Source organism: Hibiscus syriacus, unplaced genomic scaffold (genome assembly GCF_006381635.1).
Source record: "Hibiscus syriacus cultivar Baekdansim isolate YM2019G1 unplaced genomic scaffold, ASM638163v2 tig00112354_pilon, whole genome shotgun sequence".
Lineage (NCBI taxonomy): Eukaryota > Viridiplantae > Streptophyta > Magnoliopsida > Malvales > Malvaceae > Hibiscus > Hibiscus syriacus.
Genome location: NW_024063314.1, coordinates 385,444 through 407,889, shown reverse-complemented (window position 1 = coordinate 407,889; position 22,446 = coordinate 385,444). Strand labels below are relative to the sequence as shown.

The window sequence follows — 22,446 nt, the reverse complement described above, 5'->3', positions numbered from 1 at the left end:
GTTCTATAAGATATCGGATTCGAGTCTTGTGGACCAAGGAAACAACATTAGGAGAATTTGCCCCTCCCCTCTCGGTTTAGGGTCTCAGCTCAATCTAGGATTTAGTCATAGCCCAACGTGACTACCGGATATCAGACACTCGAACCAAAAAAAAAAAAGAAGAGTATAAGCAATTGCATTGCACAGATATCTGGAGCAAAATCTCATGGATGAACTTCTGATAAGAACAAGAGAGCGAGAGAGATCAAAACTACATTGGTAGGTGTTCATATATGCAAAATCCATATCCGCAATCTCAATTGTCATCACTAATGGAGATTTGCCTCCAAGATGCTCTCAATATCAAAGCAAATAAGTTTCAAACAGAGCTTTCTCATTTCTCATAGGCCATATAAAAGTACCCAAAGTTCGGTTTCCAGGGACGAAATGGAACAGAATACATGGTTCGGCATTCCTTACATCCATCAATAAAACATATTGTAAATGAAACATCATGAGAATCTACCATGATTCATATAGGTAAAGACTGACCTAACTGTAAACTAAATCATTCAATTCAAGACCAAAGTCCATCTCCAAATTTTTGAACTTCACCTCAAAAAAACTGCCGCCTTCCTTAGAGCCAGATACCTTTGCACATATTCATTTGGAAGAGATCTCACAAGCTTAAAAACATCGGCATTGGCATAGCGGAGATTCGTCCTTGGATCGTGGTATGGTGCCTGCACAGCAATTATGAGTTAATTGTTATTTATCATGTTCCAAAAGTTGAAATGATCTATTCAAGTTACAATTAGCTAGAATACAACTCAGCAAAACGAGTAAGTTGGGGATCAAATTGCAAGTGTTCAGCATGGATACTTAAAAAAATAATCAAAGGTTTCAACTTTCAAGTGATTAATTCAGTTAGCCACAAACCTCAAATCCTGTAATATCACAAATTCTTTTGCACGGCTGCATCGAAGGCGGTGATTCGATATTAACATCTGAAAAATACAAATTTATAAAAGAGGAAATAGCTTTATCACCGTTGATCATTACAAAAAGAATATTAGAACAAAAGCATAAGCTTCTAAACATGGAATTCCTCTTAAAAGACACCGTATAGAGATTTCAAGCAAGGCTTTCAACTAAGCAAATTCGTAGGAATTTCAATGAAACAACTCAAAAACAGCATATTCATCCGATAGAGTTTTACAATTTGGTTCATCGGGATCGTAATTCTGGTAATTTTCAGCTTGGATGATCTGCTTGAGCTGCTTCCACCTAACTTTCGATTGGCCCTTTGGGTATTTCTCATACGTTTGTACCCTCTTGAAACTCATATGCGTTGGCAATACCAACTCTGCTTTTATCACCTCAGCCTCCATTGATTTTCCCAATATTCTCAAATCCCTAAATGAACCCAAAGCTCCCCAAATGAAATTGGGGAAGAGGAAGTTGAGATTTTGGTCTTTGAATCTGAATGTAAAACCCCATAATCAAATTTTTTTTTATCCGGGAGACATAAAACGATGCCGTATTGCCAATTTAAGACCAATATAAAACCAATAAAACAAAAAAGAGTTAACTACACGTATGATCACTTTTGTTTATATTTTATCTATTTTTTGTCATTTCAAAAATAAAATATATGATCACTTTCGTTTTTATTTAATTAAGATGTGGTCATTATTTGTTAACTTTTGTTAATAATTAACAGAAAATGTGATGTAATAGTTAGTATAATCACATATTATTTACATATGCTCTCAATTTAGTCATGCTTTTAAATAAATTTTAACATAAAATACATAGTTTAAAAACTAAAATATTTTTAATTCAAGTTAATAAAAAAATATATTTAATAAGTTAATATGAAAATTTTAAGTTAATATATATATAATATTATGAATTTAAGTATTTATATACTAAGATACAAAATATATGCATAGTATTGTTTACTTTAGACCAAATAACAGTCTTTGTTTAATGGTTGGATACATGTTTAATTTCTTAAGCGATTAAGATTTGAATCTTTTTTTTCCTAATTTATTTTTTTTTGTATTTTTTCATCCAGAGGGTGACATAAGTCGATGAAAATAAATATATTAAATTAATAAAGTTAGTTCTCTAAACGAATTGTGACACCTGACATGATATGTGAAATCATTCGATTGAATGATTAAATTTATTTTAATGTATTAAAAATAAGACCAAATTGAGAGAATATGTAAATAATAGATACCAAATGTGTGATTATATCAAAACATTTAACTACTATTAATGACAATTAACTTAGAGTGATCACATCTTAATTAAATAAAAACAAAAGCGATCATATCTCATGTTATTTGAAATTAGTGACGAAAAGTAAACAAAATAAAAAATATAAGTTATCATCCGTGTAATTAACCCAAAAAATTATACAGATTTATATCTATACTACTATTCATATCAATTATTTAATTCTTCTAATTAAAATTCTACATGTAGATATTTTTTTAAGCTAAATATTAGACAAAATCTGATTACTTTCGTTAACTAAATAATTTAAAGAGTTTAAAGTGTTTATTTAAAAATTTGAATTTTTTGACGTATTTTTTTAAAAATAAGAAGAATATATCTTAAAGTTAAGTCCAACAAATAAATATAAGCGGATATTTGAAATTTTTATTTTTTTTTAATCTAGAGTTAAGGCATGCCTAAGATCTTAGATATTAGAATTTAATAAAATAATAGACTTTAGATGAATCATTTTGTTGACTTTAAATAAATTAGTCTAAATAAAAAAATAGATGAAATATGAATATTTTATTATTGATCTTATCACGAATGATATTTGGTAATATAATAATTAATATATAAAATTAATATTTAAAATAAAATATTTTAAGATTTGTGATCAAACAACAAACAAAATAATTCAAAAACTAATTGATAGTTATCAAAAAATAATTAAACATATTCCTTGTGCATGAGTAGACGACGTCGGATCTTTCCAAGGATTTTTTTTTTAAAGTCGTAAAGAAACACGACATTGTTTGAAGCAGTCAAGAAGAGAGAGATCATCAAATCACAATCCATTACTTCACTCGTACAAGTTTAAAATACGTGGTTTTCTCTTTTTCAGTTTCGGGTTAAACCAATAGGCTTCTTTCTCTTTCGTTATGGTTCAACTCCCTCAAGCCCAGATTCTATAGTTTTTCCAGATTGTTTGAAGATCATCCAGAGATCTTGTTCTCAGGTAATTGAATTATGATTTTGATCGCTAAAGGAAAGAACCCTTTCAATGATTTTGCTTGATTGTTGCTTAGAAGAGAAAAAATGACTGAAAAGTTCAAAACTTCTTTCAGTTTGATTGTTCTATTGTGCTTGGAGTTAAGGATTTTAAGTTGATCTTTTGATTGTGATTGAGAATTATTTATGGGTTTTCCTTGTATTTTAACTTTTTGTGTGAATTTTACTGAATTTATTGGTTAATTGTGATTGTATTTAGGAAGTTACAGGCATGAGGAGCTTAATTCTTCAATTTGAGTACTTTGAAGAAGATCTGTGTTGGTATTTTCTCGAGGCTTTTGACATTGTTGCTGAGGACTTGATTGTGTTCTTCCAGGTGTTAATTTCGATCCTTGAGAACTTGATTCATCTCTTGTTTTGCCTCATCTTTATTGCCTAGATCATTGACAACTTTGGATTCGATATCGAAAGCTTTATTCGAGTTAGAAATCGAAGTTTCGAGTTATTTTCAATCATTTTAAAAGCTCGCTCTGAGAGCTTTGTATATCTCTTGTTTGGCCACATCTTGATTGCCTATAGTGTTGATAACTTTCGGATTCAAAACCGAAACCTTATTCGAGTTGGAAGTTGAAGATTTGAGCTCCGATGGGATCGATTCGGAATACAGTTCAGTATTGTTGTGTTTCAAAGGATAATAGGATTCTATATGAATTCAGCGGGGGAGATCACGAGGTTGAAAGGATGGCTGCCTTGTGTTTGGAAAGGACTCCCTCGTTCCACAAATGGTATTTCGAGACGATAGGTAAACAGACTTTCGGGTTTTTGCTCGAAGACGGATGTGTTTATTTCGCGATTGCCGATGAAGCTGTTGAAAACCATGGTGTGCTTCGGTTTCTAGAGCACATAAGAGATGAATTTAGAAATGTAACTAGGAAGGGTTCGAGAAGTAGTTTTTCGAGTATGAGTTCGATGGGAGTCGAAGAGCAGCTAGTGCCGGTTATCCGGCGATTAATAGCTTCGTTGGAACAAGTTTCGAATAGTGGCAATGATTGGAACACTGAGATTCCGTCATCTCCAAGCAATGCAAATGCCCAACTCGAAGCTGCTAGTTCCACAAAAGCCCCTTTGTTGGGAAAACCGAGTAAGCAAGAGAAGAAGAATAAGGATCATGTGATTGCGGTGAGAGATATTGAGTTGGAGGAGCATCGGAAATCGACTGATAGAGGAGTGAAAACCGATCCAACTGCATCAGATTCGAATAACCAAAACAAAGCAAGTTCGCCCAACACATCACAGAAGGACTTGGATTCGACGAGGATCAGACCTGGATCTCAGAACATCCGTAAAAAGTGGTGCCGCCAAGTCCGGATCATTCTTGCTGTGGATGCAGCTTTTTGTTTATTACTGCTAGTGGTTTGGTTGTCAATCTGTAAGGGCTTATCGTGCACCGGCCGATAATGATTCTGATTCAATGCTAACATTCGAAGTTTCATTCTACAGACCAGAGATCGAGAGCCAGTCCGAATTTCGAGGTAATGGCATTAGCTTTTGAAAATCCTCTGGATGGTTTCATAGTTTTAGTAGTGCTTACGTACATCATATAATCATATTGCTATGAGTGTCTCTTACATCATGTTCTTGTACCATATCGCAGATTCAAATGATGTGGTTATGCTTTGACATGATATACTCTTTCAGTTTTTCTTAGTTTTTAGGATATGATCATACTTGATATCTGAATATTTGTCAAACACAAACATTTTTAAAAAATTGAGAGGCTAAGTGATATTACCATTTGCTCTAAAGTAAAATTGTGGAACATTTACAACAGGCACATATGTTATATTCCGATCTTTCGTATATTTCCTACAAGTACCTAATCCGATACTCATATATAAAATGTATTTGAATTCGAAAACCGAGAAATGTTGGGTGTACTTGTGTCGGACACATCCATACTCGACAGTCAGCTCGCTCCCAAATCCGAGCAACATAACTCTCCAAGAGAGTGGGATTACCTTCTCTCACCAATGTGTGCACTGCTGGTTCTGAAGAAGCAAAAAGATGGATCAAAATGCTCAAAACAAATAAGAGAAGTTGTTTTTCTAACTAACCTTGAATCTACTTCTTCCCGAGTGCTCTTGAGGGCGCAAACATAGCAATGGCCGATGATTAAAAACGTATTCAACCTGCAAAAGAAATTTCTGATTTATAGATAAGGTCTTGTTTACTGAACGCAATGAAGAATGCCAGAAATGCACCTTCGAAGCTAATTCCGGGTTAGTAATATTATTACCGGGTATCCAGTCGAGCAAAGAACTCTGAAGCTGCTGCTGAAGGATCTGAATTCACTCAGTAGTCTTCACTTTATCATCCCAGACAACCGAGAGTAAAGGCAAACTACTGAAAAATTCATCAAGACCCTCTAAAAAGCCATTCCCTTCATTGTTATTCTCCTTGATTCCGGCGTTATTCCCCTTACTCCTCCCTCCGACCGGCTCTTCCGCCTCGTTCCTAAACTCCACATTCAAATCCAACTTCTCCGAGACCTTCATTCCTCGTTTAATCTTCTTTTCGCTATTTGTCACCTCCCTTCTGCTCGACTCGGCACTTGGCACACCCTCCGGTGCCATAGACACACCACTCAGGTTCCCACCATGATCCGAATTAACTTGTTCACTACTCCCCTGCTTCACTCTCTCACTCTGCTGTTTCTTCGCACTTCTCCCCCGAGATCCTTTCCCTTTGGTATTGCTCACCTTTTTCTCCCTCTTTTCATTTCTCCAGTCATCATCGTCGTCATCAGAACTCACACTCGAATCAGATATCTCCACATATGTATCTTGTTCATCATAAAATACTCTCGGAGCAGACTTCTGGGGAATCTTTTGTTTTCCAGCACTCTTGTTGTCAGGGCAAGCAAACATGGTCGAAATAAGTGACCAACTTGGAAAATTACCGTTGTACTCTATCGGAAAAAAGCAACAGAAGCGGAAGTTCGTGTCGTTTCCATTCACTGGTGGTGATGGTATCACAACTGCGTGGTAAGCTCTCCTGCAGTTCTTAGCCTGACACCTTAGCGTGTAATCCTCGAACACCTTCGGATACTCATAGAGAACATAACAGTAAGGACAAGCAGTCCAGAAAGTTGGTCCCGCCGACTCGGTAGATTGACTAGCTTGAGTCGAAAAGGTATTCCGAGTCAGACCACTTGGCTCTGTCTGAACTGGTGGAGACGGTATCAACCGCCTGAAAAGATTTCCTGCAGTCCTTAGTCTGGCACCTTAGTGGACGATTCTCGTACACTTTCGGATACTCAAATCGAGAGTAACAGTGTGGACAAGCAGTCCAGAAAGTCGATCCTTCTGACTGAGTAGATTGACTAGCCGGAGTCGAATTGTTCTCCGGTACCTCGGACTGAGTAGCTTGACTAGCCCGAGTGGCACCAGTTGGTTCTGTCTGAGTCCGACTATCCTCCTTGGTAGGAGCAGGAGTTGCCGAGTGATTAATCTGACCTGATTGAGTTGGCTCAATCCGACTATACTCTGTCTGATCAATCTGGCTGGACCCGATAGGCTCAGATCGATTGGTCTGGCTCGACCGTGTCGGCTCCGGCCAGCTAATATGGTTGGCACGAACTGATCCTGTCTGGATAATCTGACTCGGATGAGTTAAACCTGTCTGATTAATCTGCCTCGTCCAATTTGACCCAGCAGAATAATTCACATGACCAAACTGCAGGAACCTCAACTCGTCATCATAGACAAGCTTCTTAGAAGGATTCAACAACACATTCCACGCTTCCGAAACGAACCAAAACGCGTGATCTGCGAAAGAGAGCGTGTTCTTCCCAGAGCAGAATCGCGAGTTTCCTATACCGACTCTCAACGACTTCCACGGACTGAGTTAACGGAACCAGTTGGAGGATGCCGTACCAGTCCCGAGGGTTAGCTTGGGCGGTTAACAGAGTGTCGGTGACAGCAAGGATTTGGTGGGCGAGGACGGGTGCCGACTCTCGAGCTCGGATCACGAAGGTTCTGGTTCCGTGGAAGTCACCAGAAGAGAAGAGCTCCGCCGCTGCGTTCAGCCATCGCTCCGCCTCGGTGTTGCTGCCGTCGTCCATCTTCTTACCAGTCTTTCTCTCTCGAGGGTTTCCATTTCTCTTTTTTTTTTTCTTTGAATGGTGGGATCTATTTGTCTTCTTGACAAAAAAAAAATAAAGCTCGTGTCTGGTATCCGGTATGACGGAGGACAGTTGTTTCTGTTGAAATGGATGGGGTATGAATAACTAACCATATACGGGTATTATTGTCATTTAAAAGTTCCAATGTTTTAATATGGGAATGAGTGATAGTAGGCAAGGACAAGTTAAAATGGTGAGAGACACTTGTTTGAACTTTGAATTTACAGTCAATTATATCAGAGGATATTGAATTATATTTAAATGATAAAAATAATTATCAAATTATTTAAAAACACATCACCATATCAATTATGATCGATGTGATGTTATTTGAAATCAAAATAAAGATGAGATCTCCCGTACATGTTAACATTATCAATACTGCTTTCTACAAGCCTGGGTAATTTGTGATCTTAAATTTAACAAGCTGCACGTGTCTTCAGTTGTGGCCGGACAAGGATGCTCTAAACCACTGAAACTTGCATAGTCCTCCTTAAATAAAACAATTATGTCGTTCGCATTCAAGAATAAGCATCGGATACAGATATTTGTCCAACATACATTTTTATATAAAGGTTTTGCACATTCTGTCCCAAAATAATTAGAACACAAATGCTGCACACATATGAACCCAACAAAAAGTGAAGCAACAAAGTGTTGAGTCATAATTCACCTTTATGTGATCAATCTTTCAGACCATTCTTCTGACCATCTTGCGAAATCCCAAATCTAGATCATTGATGCACCCTAAGATGTACATGCCTTAAATACTATATCCATAGGACCATAGTCCAAGATAAAAGATCTTATTTTGATCCAGAAAGATACAAGGTCTTCAAGCCACCATTGTTACTCCAACTCTTCAGTTAATGAAGATATGGTCCTCTAAATATACAACATAGACCGCGCACACACACCTGAGACTCATCTCGAGTAACATAGAACCCCACATTTATAAGACAATCAGCATCGTTCCAAGCAATCAACAATGACCAGAAAAACCAGATAATACTAGATAGTCACTTTTCTAGAAGCCAAAGAGTCCATCTTGTTGGAGGATCTCCCGATACCATCCCAACAATTGGAAGGTATTGTGTTCTCGAGATTCCCTACGATGCCGTTTTAGCCCCGGAATTTTGTCTCCCAACACCCCAGAAGCACCTCGGTTGAATAGAATACAGTTCGTAGATCATGTTGTACTTACCATAGTCCCCCGCACAGGAGTGCTCAACAATTCACCCCAACACATTTCGACACCAAATGCGCCATTCAATGGCAATTGGTCCTCCAAGGTTCACTATCTCTCCAATTTGGTCCTCCAAGTCTACAAACACTTCAATTGGGTCCTCGTGGCTCTCCACCCAAATAAACCAGGATGAACCACATGCAATAGCTTAACACCCGATATAAGCCATGTAAGTACAGTATGATCTAAGGACCGTGCTCTCCCCATCCGAGGCACTTCTTGGATCCTCCTAAGGGTCAGGAAATAAAATCTAGAGGCTAAAACGGTAGCGTGTAGCACCCCGATAACACAATACCTTCCAATTGTTGGGGGTTTCGACCAAGCAATTGAGAGATACTCCAACACATTATCAACATTTTTGAAACAATAACTTCTTAAAGCAATGAACCCTCTCGACAAAAGAAAGAAGTTTAAACAAATACAATGCCAAGAAAACAACTCACTGTTCCACGAAAAATCAATCAGCTCACACTGATCATAAACATTAAACTGAGATACAATAAACCACCCATAAAACATTGCATTAAAAACCATTTCAACAAGCCGATAGCCAAAAAGTCATACTATAACCTCCTTCTCGTCGGCAAAAACTACATAGAATAGACATTGTATAAAACTCAATCAAAATCATACACCACCCCACCTCAAATTGATCATGATTCATGATCAACCAGATAGAAAAGAGAACAGATTATACATTATAAAGAAGCTCTTACCATTGCAAACAAAGTACAGCACAACCGAACAATAAAACCATTACACCAGTAAAATACTGAAAATAACAATTCAAATTGCAATACAAGGCCAATACCAACAGAATAACAGTGAACATAAGAACCTGAAGTAATACCCTTGCTATACAACTATCTCAATTTCTTCTTATCATCAAAACAACATAGAATAAAGACATTAAATAAAATTCAAAATCATAGAGAACAGAACATATACAATAAGGAAGCTTTTACTAGGGCAAATGAACTACAGTACAACCAAATAATAAAACCACTAAACAAGCAAAACATCACTTCAGATTACAGTACAAGGCCAAAACCAACAGAAAGCATTCAACCTAAAAACCTGAAGCGATTAGGAGTTTCTGTCATCCATGGCCTCAAATGTCCATCAACATCAAGTTTTCAATTTCCCATTATTCACTCTATCACTCTATGGTTTCTTTGCATTTCTCCCACAAATCCTTCACCTCTTCGCCGTTTTACTCCTCTTTCATATTTTTTGGTCATTCATCACCCTCAGAATTCATACTCGAATCTGAAATCTCTACATATACATCATGATCATCATAGAACACTCTAGGCGCAGATATTTTGGGATTCTTTTCTTTTCCTGCATTCTTGTTGTCAGAGCAAGTAAACATGGGAGAAATAGGTGACCAAGAGGGAAAATTACCGCCCGTATTCTTACCATTCCCCGAAAATCCTAAGGGATAAAACCCCCAACTGCAGAAATATGTGTCCTTTCCATTCAAAGGAGGTGAAGGTATCACCACCGCATGGAAAGCTCTCCGGCATTCTTTTGTTTGACACCTCAGTGTATAGTCCTCGTACGCCTTTGGATACTCATAGAGAACGTAACAGTAAGGACAAGCCGTCCAGAAAGTCAGTCCCTCTGACCCAGAAACCTGATTCGGCCGAGTTGAATCGGTCTTCTGAGTCACATCAGCTGGCTCTGCCCAACTATGCTCCTTAGTGGTAGTAGTGGTAGCTGCAGGAGGAGGAGGTGCAGGTGCTGGTGCTGTGTGATTAACTTGACTCGTCCGAGTCGGCTCAGTCAGATTAAAGTGACCAGAACTAGGTGTTCCTGACTGATTAACCTGGCTAGCTCGAATAGGCTCAGGCCGATTAATCTGGGCCGCCCGTGTAGTCTCCGGCCAATTAATATGGCTTGAACTAACTGATCCTGTCTGATTCATCTGATTCGGCTCAGCTAAACCTAGCTGATAAATCTGCCTCGTCCAAGCTGACTCACCCGGCCGAGTTGATTCCGGAGGAGTATTATTTAAACCCAACTGCCCTGCTCGTTCTAATTCGTTATTCCCATCTTTATTATTACTCCTAGGGCTTCTCACAAATAGTGATTGCGTAACTTGCGTTTGCGTTTCTTTCTGCGGCGTTTGCATAAATAGCGTTTGTGTTTCTTTGGGCGGAGGAGGCTGCGGTTGCATGAACAGCATCTGCGTTTGCGGTTGCTGAAGTTCCGGTTGCTGCTGATAATGCTGTTGGCCAAGCTGACCGAGTTGATTGAATTGACTCACCTGACCAAACTGAAGGAACCTCAGCTCGTTATCGTAAATGAGCTTCTTGGATGAATTCGAAAGCACGTTCCAAGCTTCGGAGACGAACCGAAACGCCTGATCTGCGAAAGGGAGCGTGTTCTCGGCGGGATTCAAAAGAATGGCGAGTTTCCTGTACTGACTCCCCACCACTTCCATGGACTGAGTTAACGGAACGAGCTGGAGTATGCCGTACCAGTCGTGAGGGTTGGCTTGGGCGGTCAAGAGAGTGTCTGTCACTGCGAGGATTTGATCGGCGAGGACGGGGGCCGATTCTCGAACTCGAATGGCGAAGGTTCTCGTCCCGTGGAAGTCACGTGACGCGAGGAGCTTCTCTGCTATGGTCAGCCACCGCTCCGCCTCCGTGGAGTTACTGTCCATTCCTCTGTCTTTCTCTCTCTAGGGTTTTCCGATTTTCTCTCCTTGCTTTTTTTCTGTATGTGCGGGCCGGGAATTATTTTGCTGGTCTGACGGAAGGATACAGACGAAAGTGGGAAATCTTTTCGCGTGGACGATGGAGGACAGTTATTTTCCTCAAATCACAAGTGGCTTCAAATGGTTTGAATGCGAATATCAAATCCTACTATGGATATTATCGCCATTTAAGATTAGGATGGCTATTTGACCTAAACTCCAATAAAAACAATAGCAAAAGAGTTGTTATTTTTACGGATTTAGGTTTGAATATTAAAAATGTGAGAATGTGAACATTTAGTGATAAATAATAAAGAGTTATAGTAGTAGAATTCGAATTTAATCTTTTAAATTTAAATTTTTAAACTTCAACCTCTTGTATCAACACTCGATCACATGCTAATCTCTATATTCTTTAAATTAGATCTTTATTTTATCAAATAAATTATATATATATACATATATCGAATTAGATATAGATTCTAAAAATATGTCATATTTTGAGTAAGATAAAAGAATTTAAATTAAATTAAATTAAATTAGATGAGGAATGGTGGATCAAATTTAAAGAAATCAAATCTTAACTTGACCTATGATTACTGGCGGAACGGGTATATGACGAGAGGTGTCAAATGACACCTCAAAATTTTTAAAAGAAAAAAAGTCAATTAATTTTTATATTTCCAAAATGACACCACTTTAAAAAGATTTTGACTCCCTTAACAAAAGAAATCGGTCTTGTATATATTTTTTAAAATTATATAATTTTATTTAAATGTTATAACTTAAATTTATAACATAATTTTGAATTTCTTACTCCACTGTTTATGATCCCTAAATATATCAAATCACACGAAATATAGAATTACTTCAAAAATATAGTTCTTGAAATGTGATATTAACTGATACAATATTTCAGTGAAAATGTTATATTAATTTATTTACAAAATTGATCCAAATGGTAAATAGTTTGATATCACTTAAACATGTCTCGAGTTCGAGTTTATGTATGCAGAAAATCTCTGTCAAGATAATTGTCCACCACAATCATATGCGCGACCCATGTCGGTCTAAATTAATCAAGACAAAACCATAATAATCTGAAAGACAACCAAAAAAAATACTATATTAATTTATTTGATTTATTTAGATAGAATATATAATTCGGATCATGACTCAATCCGACCCTTTGACAGGTTCTGGATCCAACCAACAAATTCTAATGAGTTAAAATTTTAAAAATGGAATGGAATGATTCACTTATATTCTCTGAACACAACTTGAAATATTTCATGTAATGTGAAAAAGCCTCCACTTTCTATTGAAAACTTTAAGGTTTTAAAAACAATTTTTAACGAATTTTTGACAACTTCAATGGTGATGGAAGGTTCTAAGGAACTTTTAGGTTATGGAAAACCATTCATGTGAAACAAACATCGAATGAACGATCATTTCCGAAGAATTCCATGGGGTGAAGGCAAGCATGATCTCGATACAATGGAACAGTGGTGAGAGCAAAGATATGGTGGCACCAACCTGCCCGGAAGGATCTTTCTGGTAGTGCCGAATTAAGGTGAAGAATCGGAAAGAAGTCCGGATTTGGAGTCTTGGGTCTTGCCGGTGATTAGGCGTCTCAACTTTCTTTCATGGTTTAACATGGCACTCACACCCTCGACGACCAATACAATCTGCAAAACAAGGCCAAAGTAAAAGATAGAATCAATTATCAAATTTCTTTCAAAGCTCTCGAAAATAATAAGTTCAAATATTCGGAAAATCATCCACAAATACCAAGGAAGCTAATTTGTTTACATTGGAGTTATATTTGCGACGACCTGATATCAAGTTATAAATATTTTAAAAAAATAACTCACCTGCAAGCAAGCATAAACCATAGCTGTTGCGAAGTAGAAGTTTGCATTGCCAGTGCCCTGTAAATTTCAGCTAGTCAATAGCAGTACTAAACTACATTATTCGGACTCGTATGTGAGTGTAAGATTCGGGTGCATGTCCAATATGGGAATATTCATCTTTCAGAAGGTTTTCCATGTATTTGGAGAGTCTTTGGAAGGTCATATCTCCCATGCACATGTCTAAATATAGGTCGGACACAGGTTTTGAACATGGGTACTTCAACAAAAATGAAGAGTCGGAGCAACATAGGTACTAATGAATGATAGACTTCTACTCGTTCGACATTAAAAAAGGAAGAGATGTACCCTCCATATCCATAGGTTGTGCATGACAGGGCTTAGAAGAGAAACCCCGACATATCCACAGAAGAGGAATAGAGAGAATTGCATATCTGTAAGGCAGAAATAAGGCTTAAAATATCAAACAATTATAAATTCCATTCAATGTTGAAAAAAGATTCCATTAACTTGCCTGAAAATTCGTTAACAAACCAACCCAACAAACCCAAGTACAGTGCTGAATCTCCAACCTAATTGATAATAAAGCACAGGTTAGGAGAATGAACAATCTGATCTGTAATATTAAGTTGGTCCAGAAACCACTACATTATCGTAGATAGCAGGTATGTGATTGATTTAGCTCATGTCACATATATAAAGTTGATGGTGTTGCATCTCAAATTTTTTACAAATTAGTTACGAAGAAAAAAATGGTAAAAAATGGAACAACCAAAAAGATATAGTGAGAACGTACTGATGGATAGGACTTGAGCATGGAAAATATGGCAACGTATACAAAAGCCAAGTAACAGGGTCGGTGATGAAGCCGTATGGCTAATGGCAATATCATAAATAATATATTGACATGAAAAACTATCAAAAAGAAGCTCCTGAAAAATTCAAAAACTTCCGCAAAGAAGTACCTGCCATAACATATCAGGGACATGAAACTGTCAGTGAAGATCAACTTAAGATGTATGGCAAAGATAAATTTGAACTCACCATAAGACACCTATATTTGGAGACAAATCTTCCACAGTGAGGATGAATCCATATGTACTACAATACAAAACCAGCCACATAGAATGAACAATCAAAATCTTTAATACTACAATCTTGTAAGATAAAATATGGCTTAACTCAAATGCCAAATGACCTAATATTCTGCTCTTAGTTCTGGAAAATCATTGAGGATAAATTTATCAAGCTCCACAAAACTTCATAGTTTGGTTTCAAATTAAAAGGTTGTTGCCATTTGCCAGCATTCATGATAAATTGTTTCCAGCTACTTCATATAAAGTTGATATAAGTCCTAGGCCTAGAAAATAAAGAGTCAACTATTCCTAAGATGTTTATAATATTGAAAATAAAAAATAAAACTTGAGAAAATTAATCCTTGGGTTAATCGTCAAATTTTACCCAAGCTCAATACAATAAGAAAGAGAAACATATGGCATTTGATCGTTACCTTTTAAACATCTCCCATAAACCACCAAACTGTTTCAAGGAAATGCCACAAAGAACCAACACATAGACTGACCACACAAGAGACCAAAATGCAAAACGAATGATGGGTCCCCAGGAGAAGCCAGGAGGGAGCTTCGACTGATTCAACATTCCATTTTGTTGGTGCCTTTGCAAAAACAATTTCCAAGGAGGAGCATCTGGACCACGTCCTAACAAAAAGATCACCTGTGAGAAAACTGCACAATGATTCTACTTCTTGGCGATTGACTTAAGTTGAGGAAACTGAACAAGGAAATTTGAAAACTATTTTGCGCATGTTAAGCAATTCTATGGATACGGATAGATAAAACAAAAGAGAGGTATACCGGAATGATCAAAATAGCAGGATAAAGAGACAAATGAGTTGCAATGACCCACCCAAAAGCGGCCAAGGGAATTAGCCCTGCAATCCAGAAAGATAATTATTGAGTAGCAAATTATGCGAGAAAGGTATAAAATACACACTAAATCCATATATATGTTGGTACCTGCTAATAATCCCAATAGACAAATCCATAGGAAAAAAATTACCATATGGTGATCCAAAAGTAACAATATCTAAAAATTTAAATTTATAGCAACACTAAAATGTAGCAGCACTGTCAAAACTGGTATTTTATTTACTGTAAAATTGATTGACATTGGTAGAGAATACATAATTTTAAATATACACACTGCTGCCTTATCTTAGGAAACTGCTAAAGTAGTTAAGTAACTGATTCTAGGAGTGATTCTAGTCCCTTAAAGTTAGGGATTCTAACTAGTAGAATATATTTACAAAGATCCTACATAATCTTCCTAATTTGGGAAGTTAATCTCTGACACTCCCCCTCAAGCTGGGGCATGGATGTCTTCCATCCTCAGCTTGTCTGTCAACTTCTGAAAATACTTACCAGGTAGACCCTTGGTAAGTATATCTACAACTTGATCTCCATTTGTCAAATAGGGAGTATAGATCAGACCACTTTCAAGTTTTTCTTTTATAAAATGTCTATCCACTTCAACATGTTTTGTTCTGTCATGTTGAACTGGATTATGGGCAATATTAATTGCTGACTTGTTATCAGAATATAGCTTCACTGGCCCATCCTATTTGACCTTCAAATCTTCCAAAATGATCTTCAGCCATAGTAATTCACAAATTCCCAAAGCCATAGCTCGAAATTCAGCTTCTGCACTTGATCTAGCAACAACATTCTGCTTTTTGCTCCTCCAAGTAACTAAATTACCTCCAAAGAAAGTATAGTACCCAAAAATTGATCATTTATCAACTATGGATCCAACATAGCCTGCATCAGTGTATGCTTCTAGAGTCAAACTTCCCCCCTCTTTTAAACATAATTCCTTTACCTGGTGTGCCTTTCAGATACTGTAGAATTTGAGTTACAACCTTTAGATGTGACTCTTAGGATTGTGCATGAATTGACTTACAACTCCAACAACATATGCTATATCTGGTTTAGTGTGTGACAAATACATAAGCCGTCCACAAGTCTCTGAAATGAGCTCCTATCAACTGTTGCATCATCATCCCTTAAATTTCCAAGCTTATGATTGACCTCTATGGACGACTCTGCTAGCTTACACCCCAATTTTCCAATTTCCTTCAATAAATCCAGAGTGTATTTTTGCTGAGATATAAAAATCCCCTGTTGTGAATCTGCTACTTCAATTCCAAGAAAATATTTCAATCTTCCAAGTTCCTTAACTTAAAATTCTTTTATCAAACACTTCCTTAAACTATCAATTCCTTCAATATCATTTCCTGTGACAATTATGTCATCTACATACACCAAGAGTGCAGTCACTCCCCCCTGAAGAAGAGTGTTTCACAAAAAGAGTATAGTCACCTTGGCTCTGCTTAAATCCTTGTTTTAGCGTCACTTTAACAAATCTTACAAACCAAACTCTAAGTGATTGTTTTTGTCCATATAGAGCCTTCTTCAACCTGCAAACTGTCTGTCCAGTACTTGGTCCAAATCCAGGTGGTATATCCATGTACACTTCCTTTTCAAGATCTCCATGCAATAAGGCATTCTTATTGTCAAACTGCTGCAAATTTTATCCTTAAGTAGTTGCTAGGGACAATAGAATTCTTATTGTGTTCATTTTTGCAACAAGAGCAAAAGTTTCAAGATAATCTATTCCATAAGTTTGAGAATATCCCTTTGCCACCAACCTTGCTTTGTACCTTTCTAAAGAGCCATCTGACTTATATTTAACTGTAAACACCCATCTACACCCCCACTGTTTTCTTCCCATTTGGCAGCTTCACTAAATCCCAGGTTTTATTCTTTTCCAGTGCATCCATTTCCTCTTTCATAGCCTTTTTCCAATTTTCATTTTCTAATGCTTCAAAAATTGTTTTGGTAATTGTAGTGGTGTTTAGGCTGGTAAGGAAAGCTTTATGATTAGGGGATAGGTGTTTGTAGGTCATAAATAAGTAGGAAGGATGTTTAGTGGTACAAGTTCTTTTTCCTTTCCTAATAGCAATGGGAAACTCAAAATTAGAATCAGACATAACATTTGCAGTATTTTGATCAGGAAGAGTTTCATATTGTACCTCAGATTGAACAGGAGCAGGAAAAGGGGATGATTGAATCTACATAGGTGCCTTCCTCCTTGAATAGACCAGTAGGGGACAAGTAGTGTCTTGGACGGCTGGCTGTGGTGTATTAGATTCTGTTTGTGAAGAAATTGGAGTGGTGGTAGGCTGAGCAGACTGTGTTTGTTGTATTTGGTCAGGCTGTATAGGTTTAGGAAATCAATAAGGGGTTGAAGTAGGAAAAAATCAGCATCCTTATCTTCCTTAAATGACATCTCCCCCTGAAGATAAGGAACTGTAAAATAGCTCTCTTTTTCAACAAAAGTTATATCAACAGAGGAGTAGTACTTTCTTGTAGGTGGGTGATAGAATTTATAGCCTTTTTGGGTGGAAGAGTAGCCAATAAATATGCATTTTAGTGCCCTTGGATCAAGTTTACCCCTTCCCTGAGAATGTACATGAGCAAAAGCAACATAGCCAAATATTCTGGATTTTAGGTTTAGAGAGACTAAAATTTGGATAGAACTTTGTGAGGACTTGGAGGGGACTTTGGGATTCAAGGACTTTAGTGGGTAGTCTATTTATCATGTATGTGGTAGTTAACACAACTCTCCCTAATAGTGTTTAGGGACTTTTTTTTTAAATAAAAAGGCTCTTGTTGTGGCAAGGATATGGCCATTCTTCCTTTCAGCTACACCATTCTGTTGTGGGGTGTTAACACAAGATGATTCATGGATGATACCTTTCTCTAGAAAGTAAGGGGATAGGACTTGGTTAAAATAGTCTTTGACATTGTCTGACCTGAATCTTTTAATTTCAGTCTCAAATTGATTTTTAATCATAGTGTAGAAGGTTTTAAATGTGGAGGTAACATCTGACTTTTGCTTTAGAAGAAAGATCCAAGTAACCAGAGTACAAACATATATAAATGACAAACCATCTAGCCCCAGTTATGTTAGAAATAGTGGAAGGCCCCCAAACATCACTATAAATAAGAGTAAATAGACGAGTAATCCTTTTATTGCTTGCTAAAAATAGGATCGTTTATGTTTTGCAAGTTCACACACTTCACAATGAAAATGTTCAGTACTTGAGGAATTAAACAAGGAGGTAAACATAGTCTTTAAAACGTTAAAAGATGGATGACCAAGGCGAAAATGGTTTAGCCAGATTTGGTCTTTATTGGCTATAGATTCTGATAAGAAAGATAAAGGTTGGGTATCTAAGACTCTAACGGGTCCACTTGGTTCTTCAAGGTAGTATAAACCATTTATTTCTCTAGCACACCCAATCATCCTCTTCTTTTCTTGCTCCTGAAAAACATTTTTAGGATAAAACATAATATTGCAATTAGTATCTTTGATAAGTTTCTGGATAAATATAAGGTTGGTATACAATTTTGGTACATGTAGGACATTTTTTAGCAAAAGCGTTTTACTTATGGCAATATCTCCCTTACCAGCAACTGTTATGATAGTGTCATCTGCCATTGTGATTTTCTTACTGATAGGACACGGTGAGTAGGTAAGGAATTTGAGTGAGGAGTTAGTCATATGGTTTGTGGCTCCAAAGTTAATTATTCAGGAATTTTGGGTAGGCGTGTGGGTGGACAGTTTCGAAACATTAGAATCATGTGAAGAGGAAGAAGAAGAGGAAGAGGATATACCTGAGAAAACTATGTTACATTTACCTGTAGAGGCAGGTTTCTCCAGAGATTCCAATAGGTTTTTTAATTTTTCAACTTCTTTGTTGAGCTCGGCAGATTGTTCCTCAACCTAACAACTTGTTTAGTTGTATAGGCTCTACTTTTTCCTATGGATAAACCTCCTTTTTCTGTAAAATTCTTGCTTGGTGATTGGGAATTTCCATGTAACCTCCAACACTTATCTTTAGTATGACAAGGCTTCTTGCAATAAGTGCACTATAGGGAGTCTTTGTTAACTGTTCTTGTTGCTTCTAGCCTTCCTTCAAAAGTATGTTGTTTCAGGCGTGTTGATTCCTCAATTGTTGCCCTAGTGATCAAGGTTGAACTCTCAATTTGGCTATTTTCAACTACCATCACCCCTCTTCTTCCTTCTTCAGCTCGAATAATAGCAATGATCTCATTTAGTGAAGGCAAATCTTCTTTTCCTAGGATTTGAAACCTCACTGCATCAAACTCCATGTTCAATCCAGCCAGAAAATCATAAATCCTTTCTTTCTCAACAAACCTTTTTAGAATTGCATCCTCACTACACTTCATTTGAATGCATTGATAATGATCCATTTCCTACCAACGATTTTGCAACATGTTCGAATATTCTATAATTGACTTGCTTACCTGTTTAGTAGATGAAATCTTGCTCTTGATTTCATAAATCTGGACAACATCTCGGACCTTTGAATAGGTTTATTTCATATCCTCCCATATCTCTTACGTTGTCCTAAGAAACATACAAGTATCACGAATCTCAGATATCATTGAATTCCATAGCCAAGACCTAACTAATGAGTCTTGCTCATCCCAAAAATCAAACCTAGGGTCTCCTTCTTTAGGATTTGTTCCTAGAAGGTGACTTAGCTTACCTCTTCCTTTCAGGAATGTTCGAACCAACTGTGACCATTTGAGGTAGTTTTTACCATTCAATCTATAGGCGGCTTGAATGTTTTGTAAGTCACTATCTGAGTTAGGATGACTTCCTTTACTCATTGTGCTCCTTGAATAGTTTTTGCCCTACTAGACTGTTTCATCACCACCATTTCCGTTGGGCATATCTACTCTTTAAAAGGATGGTAAGAACTAGGTTGGACGATTTAGAGGAAGATGACTGGTCTCGAAAAAGAGCTATAAAGAGGCTCTGATACCATGTCAAAATTGGTATTTTATTTATTGTAAATTTGATTGATATTTGTAGAGAATACATAATTTTAAATATACACACTGATGTCTTATCTTAGGAAACTGCTAGACTAGGTAAGTAATTGATTTCAGGAGTGATTCTAGTCCCTTAAAGTTAGATTCTAATTAGTAGAACATATTTACAAAGATCCTACATAATCTTCCTAATTTGAGAAGTTAATCTCTGACAAGCACACATATAAACACTTCAACTAATGGCTACAAAACCTATCCAAAAAAAAGTAACATTTTGCCCATTTTTAAGATATAAAGAAAAAATTGTAAACCTATGTTTCTCAAGTAACAATTAACAATGAGATGTCTCTCAATTCAGACACTTTTGTTCATTTTAATTTACCCTGGTGGAAACTTTGGGAACCTTAATTAAATCAAATAATTACCCTAAAAAACTATAAGACTTGAGAATCTTATTGTGAAAGACATGTTATCATAAAAAGCGTAAATATGTATGATGCATGAGCATCTATCCTGGATGCAAAATGTTCTAAGGATACTTATGTCAATCTGACAGACACTCCAAATATATGTAGATGCTCAACATCCATATCATTTTAACTCCAAATTGAAGTCTAACGCTTAACAAGCAGAATAAGGATATGATATAGAAACAATGAACATAAGTTATAGCAGAATCAGATACTAAGGGTTTGATTCACCAGAAGCATGAATTTCAATTCTTTGGTTTATAAGCATTCTAAAGATTATTAGAGAATGCTGCTCTCAAGAATAAAGTGGTGAATCTCACCCAAGAATTGGAAGAAATCAAGACAAATAGAATTGTCTTCAAAGAAAATTAACATACACACGTACACATAAAAGCACAGCAATCAACTATCAGGAGGGATATTGCAGCTTTTAAAAGTCTCTTACGTGAACATGCTCCATAAAGGCACAAAATAACAGCCATATTTTCAATTGGCGATGTTGACAAGCCCACACATGCAACTATTGTGAAAGGATTACATAAGTAGATAAGGGCGGCAACATCCCCCGAAGGGTGGATTTCTGGTTGAAAAACAATAAATAAGTTCATCAGCTTCGGACAAGAAAAAGAGAGGAATTAACAAGCAATTAACTATAACTACATGAAGAATGCATACAAGTCTGTTATTTTCCCTCTTACTAAAAATTCCGAGTAAAGAATTTACCTGAACCTTCTATTTGCTTAACAAGGTCTAATGATCCCAAAGTACGGAGATAGGCAAGCTGAAGATTCTGCCCAGTAGCACGAATAAGCATTGCACTAACAAGATCTGCAATCACAGAAACCAAACTGTATCCAAAAATATGTAGGTATTAACTGCATGAGCAAGCAAATACACAATCTTTTAAGAAAATAGAATGCCATGCTCTAAAGTCCATAGAAGAATATATTCTAAGTTTCGCCTCAAATAGAATTTTAAAGTTTAGACACATCAAAATTAGTAAAAAAGAAAAGATTCTACCTGTACAAAATATGATTAGGTTGTCCTTCAATTCTGAACCAACCAAAAAAAACCCAAATTATTAAATCATTAAGAACTGTAAATTAAAAAAAAACAATTATAGGTTAATGTCTATCAAGGAGCTGAATGGCACCTCTTAACGGTAAGAGGTCCGAGAAGCAACAATAACAAAGGTGAACCATGGTACATAGATCCTGATAAACATGAAACCAGAGAGAAATCAAGTACTTTATATTTTATCGAATTCATACGAAGACTTCTAAAAAATGCAAATGTTGGGCAAAGAAAAAAAGAGAAAAACCTGCATAAGGAGACATAGACGACTGCTTTAACCAGTAACCTTCAGCCACTGCACCCAAGAAAAATCAATAAGGGAAATTAAGCTAAAAAAACAAGTAAAAAGAAGAGGGAAATTGATTCTATACTGAAGGAACGGAGATTACAGCGGCGGAAGCTGGTGAGCGGAGTGGAAACTTCGGGACGAGAGGACAGATTGAGGTTTTGGGGGAAGTAAATTAGAATCAATCTGAAGATGACTGAAGCTATAACCCATTTCCAAAACGAAATCGATCCTATTTTCTTCTTCAGCTTTTCCATTTCTCTGGGTTTTTCTTCTTCTTCGTCCTCGAAGATTGATTGAGTTTGAGCGTAATGGAGAACTGGGCCTGAAGCTAAAAACTTGGAGATGAAAAATCACGACAAAAGTACTGGGAATTGCCCGATTTGGGTGAAAACTTGGTTTAGATCCGCCATTGATTAGGAATAAGCTTCCTTAGTGTAAACGGC

General features: G+C 36.8%; 6 protein-coding genes across 11 annotated transcripts; 1 reads left to right on the top strand and 5 right to left on the bottom strand.

The window, feature by feature from the left end:
- Positions 1-426: 426 nt before the first annotated feature.
- LOC120178651 (chromatin-remodeling complex subunit ies6-like) lies at positions 427-1,450 on the bottom strand. The gene is made up of 3 exons (XM_039184449.1): positions 1,199-1,450; positions 919-986; positions 427-722 (listed from the first exon to the last, which is right to left on the bottom strand). The coding sequence occupies exons 1-3, from the start codon at positions 1,368-1,370 to the stop codon at positions 591-593; spliced, it is 372 nt and encodes a 123-aa protein (XP_039040380.1). The 5' UTR covers positions 1,371-1,450; the 3' UTR covers positions 427-590.
- A 1,579-nt stretch (positions 1,451-3,029) lies between these two features.
- Positions 3,030-4,846, top strand: LOC120178649 (phytolongin Phyl1.1-like). 3 transcript variants are annotated; one of them, XM_039184447.1, is made up of 2 exons: positions 3,030-3,226; positions 3,596-4,846. In XM_039184447.1, the coding sequence occupies exon 2, from the start codon at positions 3,865-3,867 to the stop codon at positions 4,675-4,677; it is 813 nt and encodes a 270-aa protein (XP_039040378.1). In that variant the 5' UTR covers positions 3,030-3,226; positions 3,596-3,864; the 3' UTR covers positions 4,678-4,846. The 3 variants fall into 3 exon arrangements, with proteins under 3 accessions (XP_039040378.1, XP_039040376.1, XP_039040375.1); XM_039184445.1 differs by having other exon boundaries at positions 3,483-4,846; XM_039184444.1 differs by having other exon boundaries at positions 3,479-4,846.
- Positions 4,847-5,040: 194 nt separating this feature from the next.
- On the bottom strand, positions 5,041-7,433 carry LOC120178650. Its single transcript, XM_039184448.1, has 2 exons — positions 5,516-7,433; positions 5,041-5,408 (listed from the first exon to the last, which is right to left on the bottom strand). The coding sequence occupies exon 1, from the start codon at positions 6,144-6,146 to the stop codon at positions 5,568-5,570; it is 579 nt and encodes a 192-aa protein (XP_039040379.1). The 5' UTR covers positions 6,147-7,433; the 3' UTR covers positions 5,041-5,408; positions 5,516-5,567.
- LOC120178623 lies at positions 6,394-7,342 on the bottom strand. Its single transcript, XM_039184424.1, has 2 exons — positions 7,102-7,342; positions 6,394-7,046 (listed from the first exon to the last, which is right to left on the bottom strand). The coding sequence occupies exons 1-2, from the start codon at positions 7,340-7,342 to the stop codon at positions 6,394-6,396; spliced, it is 894 nt and encodes a 297-aa protein (XP_039040355.1).
- Positions 7,434-9,590: 2,157 nt separating the features above from the next.
- Positions 9,591-11,434, bottom strand: LOC120178594. Its single transcript, XM_039184409.1, has one exon. It carries the CDS (start codon positions 11,317-11,319, stop codon positions 9,886-9,888), a length of 1,434 nt encoding a protein of 477 aa, XP_039040340.1. The 5' UTR covers positions 11,320-11,434; the 3' UTR covers positions 9,591-9,885.
- Positions 11,435-12,617: 1,183 nt separating this feature from the next.
- LOC120178658 (phosphatidylinositol glycan anchor biosynthesis class U protein-like) lies at positions 12,618-22,446 on the bottom strand. 4 transcript variants are annotated; one of them, XM_039184457.1, is made up of 14 exons: positions 22,104-22,446; positions 21,962-22,009; positions 21,794-21,854; positions 21,661-21,693; positions 21,364-21,488; positions 21,086-21,220; positions 15,098-15,174; positions 14,734-14,957; positions 14,268-14,324; positions 14,020-14,188; positions 13,738-13,795; positions 13,572-13,657; positions 13,227-13,283; positions 12,618-13,040 (listed from the first exon to the last, which is right to left on the bottom strand). In XM_039184457.1, exons 1-14 carry the CDS (start codon positions 22,255-22,257, stop codon positions 12,921-12,923), a joined length of 1,404 nt encoding a protein of 467 aa, XP_039040388.1. In that variant the 5' UTR covers positions 22,258-22,446; the 3' UTR covers positions 12,618-12,920. The 4 variants fall into 4 exon arrangements, with proteins under 4 accessions (XP_039040388.1, XP_039040390.1, XP_039040389.1 ...); XM_039184459.1 differs by having other exon boundaries at positions 21,364-21,468; positions 22,104-22,196; XM_039184458.1 differs by lacking the exon at positions 21,661-21,693.